Source organism: Crotalus tigris, unplaced genomic scaffold (genome assembly GCF_016545835.1).
Source record: "Crotalus tigris isolate CLP2741 ecotype Arizona unplaced genomic scaffold, ASM1654583v1 scf7180000017752.986373038:1224578, whole genome shotgun sequence".
In the NCBI taxonomy this organism is placed as follows: domain Eukaryota; kingdom Metazoa; phylum Chordata; class Lepidosauria; order Squamata; family Viperidae; genus Crotalus; species Crotalus tigris.
This window is the reverse complement of record NW_024096614.1, coordinates 546,180-553,297: the sequence shown is the minus strand read 5'-3', so window position 1 is coordinate 553,297 and position 7,118 is coordinate 546,180. Positions and strand designations below refer to the sequence as shown.

General features: G+C 37.4%; 1 protein-coding gene across 1 annotated transcript in view; it reads right to left on the bottom strand.

Annotated features, from left to right (window-relative positions):
- The window catches only part of LOC120306748 (cytochrome P450 2J2-like), a 46,597-nt gene continuing 39,479 nt past the window's right edge, over positions 1–7,118 (bottom strand). Inside the window, exons 7-9 of the mRNA XM_039340527.1 lie at positions 4,685–4,872; positions 4,423–4,564; positions 1–421 (exon numbers count right to left, since the gene is read on the bottom strand). Of these exons, the coding sequence (XP_039196461.1) occupies positions 237–421; positions 4,423–4,564; positions 4,685–4,872 (515 nt within the window). The 3' untranslated portion in view covers positions 1–236. The remainder of the gene's footprint in view (positions 422–4,422; positions 4,565–4,684; positions 4,873–7,118) is intronic.

Here is a 7,118-nt window from a genome sequence, read left to right as displayed (position 1 = left end):
TTGGCGCCCAAAAGGAAACAAAGATAAAGCATGATAAGGTTAGTTAGCACATTTTTCAAACATAGTCACTGGTTGACCTTGTTAGGTACGTTGTGTGACCCCAGCAATAGGTTAAAGAAGTTTCAGTATTGAGTAAATAGAAGCAAAGCACAATATTAAGTGAATAGGTACATAGGAAACATTCGTCATACTGAATAACTATTCTGTAAATTTAATGCTTTTTATGGGGTTTAATTTTAAGCCTTTGTAGGAATAGCACACAGTTTGTAAGGATGTGGATGCATTGTCACATTTATAATAGGGGCTTCATGGAGTTCTTTCACTCCTTCAGGCAACCGGAAGCTGAAGGCCCTCAACAGATTGGTCAGAAAGATGAAGATCTCAATTCTTGCCAGCTGCTCTCCCACACATATGCGTTTACCTGTAGATATAAAAGCATGCATAAAGAGGATAATAATCAATTCTCCAGAATATATCCCATCAGCAAGGAAACGTGAAAGAAGATTGAATCTTCCTATCTTCTAGTATTACTTATTGATTAGCACATTTTTTTAGTACACAGGAACAGCTTTTGGAGATAATGCTTTGAATCTATTGATGTGGTTAGCCATTGGTCAAACTGCTTTATTAAAGCAGTTTATGAGCCCTGGTGGGACAGTGGTTAGAATGCAGTATTGCAAGCTAACTCAGGTCACTAAAAGGAATTTGATTACGAAAGACTCAAGCTTGACTCATCCTTCCATCCTTTCAAAGTCGGTAAAACGAGGACCCAGATTGTTGGGGGCAATATGCTGATTCTGTAAACCACTCAGAGAGGGCTATAAAAGCACTATGAAGCGGTATATAAGTCTAAGTGCTAAGTGCTTGCTATTGCTAAACAGAAATAGCGCCAATTTGAGCAGACCATCTATTTCTTGCTCAGGAATCTCTGACCACAAAGGCGATGGGCAGGACCAGGATACCAAATGCATAGGAAGGTTTTTAGTAAGGAGGAACACTATTGGTGATACTGATAAAGTCTTAGACTACCTTGCAACCTTTAACATGTAACCTTTAGCAATAGCAAAAACAATAGCGGTTAGAGTTATATACCTGTCATAATCCAATTATATTTCATCTCTAGTTATCAATTACAGACAACCCCATTTCTGCCTTCTATGGATTCTGTCATATGATGAAGGGAAGGGGGTGAACAAAGGGGCTTTATGGCCCTCACTTCCTTCGGTACACTTCAAAGGAACTGGACGTGGATATCACCAAAAGGACTAACCATAATAATGGGGCTATTACCTTTCATGTAGTTTTCTCTGAAGTCTCCATCCAGCCAGCAGTAAGGAAAAGGGGGTGGGAGTGTAATGCCTGAGACTGTCGCTGGAAGTAGGGGGTGATTGGGTAGGGCTACTGGGGAACCCCTTAAAACCTTGAATGGGAGAGCTTGGACCCAAGTCCTGTCTAGAACACCTGCAATCATTTTCTCTTAATAAAGGATGCCTGTTGGAAGAACTATTCCAAGAGTTCTGTCTTCTTAAGATGCAAAGTGGGGTGGGTCCTTACAATACCACTCCATTGGGCTTTACCGCACTCTTCTCAGCAATTTACACTGTCGGCATATTACCCCCAACAATCAGGGTTCCCATTTTACTGACCTCAGAAGGATGGAAGGCTGAGTCAGTTCAAGCTTTAGCTGAACTAAGGAACCCACACTCATTTTATTATAAGGTGGATGACATATTGAATAATTAAAACTGTCTTACTATGATCCTGAAGATGTAAGCAAGATGTATACTGCTTTTAATGATTATTTTATAATGATATGTATTTCCATGATTGGCATCATGGCAATGTCTGCTTTTCAAAATTACATCAAAAGGGGGTCCACTCCATTTTGGACTGATAGGTTTATCTATATGAAAATTATTATTTAATGGAAGGAAGACAATTGAAGAGATGTTTTATATCTGGATTGATTTAATAACTAATTGAATGTTAATCTAATAAGATGATTTGTTTGTTTGATGCCCAATGGATTGAAATGATCTAAGGTTTGATATTATTTTGTCAGCTTAAAGAGATTGATTGATTGATGGATTAGATATATTTAGGATAGATCAATATTTTAGCTTAAAAAGGAGTTTGGAGAAAGTATTACAAAAATGATTTTAAAGTACCATTATGGGCTATACCTTGGCATGCGATAGAGGGAATAAAAAGAGGTGTCAAAATGGATATGGTGTCTTATAGACAATTACTCAGATGGGATGGATAAAATTGGCAATTAAAACTACGGGAGGATTTAGCACAAGAAAATTTCATTTATTCTTGGTTCCAATATAGGCAACTAGCAGATAGATGGAAGGTGGATTGTAAGGTGGGCTTTCTTAGAGAAGATGAAAATCTTATTAAGCAAGTGAAGGATCAAAGACAAGCCCATATTAAGAGAATTTATGGGGTGCTAGTCGAATTGGATTCGGAAACGGAACTAATTAAAGATTGTATGATTAAATGGGCCCAAAACTTTGGTGAACCAGTCCCATTGGACATATGGGAAACCATATGGGTAAGAAATGTCAAGTTTACGCAGGCACAGAACTTAAGGGAAAATTTTTACAAAATGTTTTATAGATGGCACCTTGACCCACAAAAAAATGTCTTTCATGTACCCTGACCTACAGCCAAATGTTGGAGATGTGATTGTTTGGATGCCACTTATTATCATATTTGGTGGTCGTGTAAAGAGATAAAAGCATTTTGGATCAAGATATGGTGGAATATCCAGAGAATTTTTAGAAGGAGGGTAAAATTTACTCCGCAGTTATTTTTGTTGGGTATAACTATTGATTGTGATACAAAGGAGGCTATATTGATGTTAAATTTGATCACAGCCGCAAGGCTGTTAGTAGGACAATATTGGAAGAAGGAATCCTTGCCTACACTGCAGGAATGGTTTTCCAAAGTGTCTTATCTGGCGGAAATGGCAAAGATTTCGGCTTTTTTAAAGGATCAAACGCAAGAGAAATTTCTTGCTGTTTGGGATAAATGGATAGAATTTATACAATTTAAATTGGATATAAAAAAATATCATGTTGCCTTTTTATAATTTTTATATATATATATATATATATATATATATATATATATATATATATATATATATTTCTTAGTTTTAAATTTCTTTTTCCTTTTTACATATATATTTTTTAATTCCTTTTTAATTAAGCCTATATTCTGCTCTGGGAAGCTTGGGGGGGGGAAGGGGGGGTGTTTTGGGGGTGGGTGGGGAAGGGGATGTTATGTTTAGTTTTTTTGTGTATTTTGTATTTTTTGTTTTTGAATTGTTGTATTTCTTTTCTGTTTTTTCGTCTTTTTGTCTTTTTTGTAAAAATTTATAAAAATGAAAAATGAGAAGCCAATTTTTTTTTTTAAAAAAAAAGGAGATATTTTTATGTAATGGATTAAAGGCAATCTAGAATTATGGACTGATTAAAGGACTAAGATTGTGAGTTAGAAAAAAGAGAAAAATGGGTGATTAATGGAATATACATTTTAAATTGATTAAGAATGTGTCTTTTAGAAGGATAGGTTTATTTGTATGAAAATGATTATTTAATGTTGAGTTAATCTAATAACATGATTTGTTTGTTTGATAATATGGATGAAATTTGAATTCTGTCTAATGGATTGAAATGATTTAAGGTTTGATTTTACTCTGTCAGCTTAAAGAGATTGATTGATTGATGGATTAGATATGTATAGGATAGATTAATATTTTATTTTAAATAAGGGATATTAGTGGAAGAAGAAATAAATAAGATTTTTGATAAAATTAAGGAACTAGAACAAAATTGGAAGGGATACCTGAATTGATAATGTTTTTATTTAAAGTTAATTTGATTACGGTATTGTAAATTTATAAAGCTTTAAAAAAAGGTCCATCTTGAATAAATTTAAGCAAGAATTGTATTACTTTAAATAAATTATGCTATTTAAGGGAAAAAGAGAGGGAATATTTGATGTATTGATGGAATTATGTATATATGTTTTGTTTTTGGATGTTTGATTACCCTAGCATCACAGTGTGTCTTGAGCACTTTGTCTTAAGAATTAAAAAACTAATAAAATTTGTTTTTTTAAAAAAAGAAGCTAAAAGTAGGCTTGTTTTCTTTGGATTTAGCTAATAATTCTCCCCCAAACAACAGAGATAATTGTGCAAAGCTCTACTGATTACCATATAAATATAATTAGTATTTCTTTGTAGTTTAAACATTATAGCCTAAGAGGAACTTCAGATTCTCATGCTTTTGAAAGTAGAAGGAATAGAGATTCATGGATTTTCTATTCAGTCCATGATGACTTCAGAATAACACAGTGATGGGGGTGGTCGGAATCTATATGTGATAAACTGCTTTGGGCTCATGGATGTACCTATTCCGAAGGGCAGAAACTCTTCCCGTTCCATGAACTTCCCATCCTTATCTAAAAAGTGATTAGGGTTGAATTCTTCAGGTGTCTCCCATTGTTCAGGGTCAAGAAGAACAGAGCGCAGGTCTGCCAAAATCATGGTCCTCTGCAAAAATATTCAAACAATATTACTGAAATGTTTGGTTTTAGCTTGTCTTGATAGACCCATATTTGTTGATTTCCAAAGCAGTTTCTGGGAGCAGTGGCTATTCTTAGCATTTCTCACCTTTGGAATGTGGTAACCCTTCATCGTCACATTTTTTGTACTTTGCCTGGGAAGCCCAAATAGCAAAATATATTTTAAACGCTGAATTTCATGAATCACGGCATTGGTGTAGGGCAGCTTCTTCCTATCCTGATAGGAAATTGAGGCCGAGGAACTAAAGGCTTCTTCAATCTCTTTCTGGACTTTCTCTAGAAAAAAACAACAGAAATAGAAGCCTCTTTTTTATTATTATGTTTCATTTCGTTTCCAAATTTTAATCCTTAACAGAAGTTTAGGACATAGAATACCCTTTAGGGCAGGGCTTTTCAATCTTTTCACCCATTGCACCACTTTTAGGATATGGCAACGTCCGAGTAGCACCAGTCGCCTAACAATGTGTCAAAAACTTGATGACCCCCCCCAAAAAAAAAGAAAAAGGAAAAAGTGATAAAGTACAGGTAGACCTCGACTTACAACAGTTCGCTTAGTGACTGTTCAGAATTACAATGGCAGTGAAAAAAAGTGCCCCCCAAGCCACAGCCGAGCAAGACACCTGCCCGCCTGGCCACACTCTTCCTCCTGTCTGAGGTTTTCATTGTTGTGAGCATTTCTTTTGAGGATTGGCAGCGGGGGTGGGGTGGTGGGTGTTTGGTTTTTATTCCCCCCATCGTCTGGGTAGTTGTAGCAGGTTTTGGTCACTTCATATGACCCTGGGCCACTGTGACCGTCATAAATATGAATCAGTTGCCAAGCATCTGAATGTAAATCACAAGACCCTGGAGATGCTGCAACATTCCAGCTGATCTGCGCTTCTTCTGGGCTCATCAGAAGCACCAGGATCAGTGCTGCTTTCCAGCTGATTGGTGCTTCTTCTGGGCTCAGCAGAAGTGTCAGGATCAGCGCCGAGATACAGCTGGAGACTGGCACTGATCCCGGTGCTTCCGCTGAGCCCTGAGAGCCCTGCAGCTCCACCCATCTCTCGCTCAGGCTTGTGCGGTGCTGCCACCAGTTCAGCTCATTCCCCTCCCCTGCTACCACTTTTCTAGGATGGTCACATACCACCTGCCAGGTGCCAATGTACCACAGGTGGAACCCGTACCACTGGTTGAAAAGCCCTGCTTTAGGGCATTAAATGTAATCCTATCCTTTTTAAAAAATATTATGAAGGAGAGTAGATTGAAAATGCATTTCCTGTGCTCTGATCATAACCAGTCCAAACAGGTTCAGAATATTGATGAAAACTTTTGATTCAGTTTAAATATTCCATGGAATCTTTTTCAATCTACACTGTGTGCACAAATATTAGGCAAGTGAATATTTGGACATACATCATTTTTATGTATATTTTCCACTTCCAAGCTATATAAACATGAATGCTTAGTGGATATAAGACTATCATTTGATGTGTAGTTGTGTAATGAGGGAGGGTTTGGCCTAAGGAGATCAAGACCCTTTATCAAGGGATACATAATTATTAGGCTGCTTCTTTTCCTCAGGCAAAAGAGACATTCAACTGACTCTGAAAAGTCAAATATAGTAAAAAGTCTTTCAGAGGGATGCAGCACTCTTGAATTTTCCACACAACCATCAAAGATTTTGTTGGAAATGCTCAACAGGATCGCAAGTAATGTGTTGAGAAAAAGAGACACACATTAACTGCCAAAGATATGAGAAGAATCAAATGTGAAGCTACCCAGGAACCCATTATCCTCCAGTGCTGACATAGTCCAGATTTGCAATCTACCTGGAGTATCTTGAAGTACAAGGTTCTCCATGCCCAGAGACGTGGCCAAGGTAAGGAAGACTGAAACCCAAACCCCACTGAACAAGACACGGAAGATGAAATGGTAAGACTACGCCAAGAAATCTCTGAAGACAGAATTTTCAAAGGTTTTATGGGCTGATGAGATGTGAATGACTCTTGATAGAGCAGATGGATGGCCCCATGGCTGTATCAGTTATGCACACAGAGCTCCAATTTGACTCAGACACCAGACAGGTGGACGTGGCATACTGGTATGAGCTGTTATTATTAAAGATGAGCTAGTTGGACTTTTTCAGGTTGAAGATGGACTCAAAATCAACTCCTAAAACTACTGCCAGTTTTTAGAAGACAATTTCTCATGCAGTGGTACAGGAAATAGTCTGCATCATTCAAGAAGACCATGATTTTTATGCAGGACAGTGCTCCATCACATGCATCAAAGCACTCCATTGCATGGCTAGCCAGTAAACGCCATAAAGATGAAATAGCAATGACATGGCCCCCTTTGTCATCTGACCTAAACCCTATTGAGAACTTGTGGGCCCTTCTTAAATGGCAGATTTACGATGAAGGAAAACAGTACACCTCTCTGAACAATGTTTGGGAGGCTGTGGTTGCTGCTGCACAAAACTTTGATCATCAACAGATCAATAAACTGACTGACTCCAATTTTCTTTTGTTTTTTGAAAT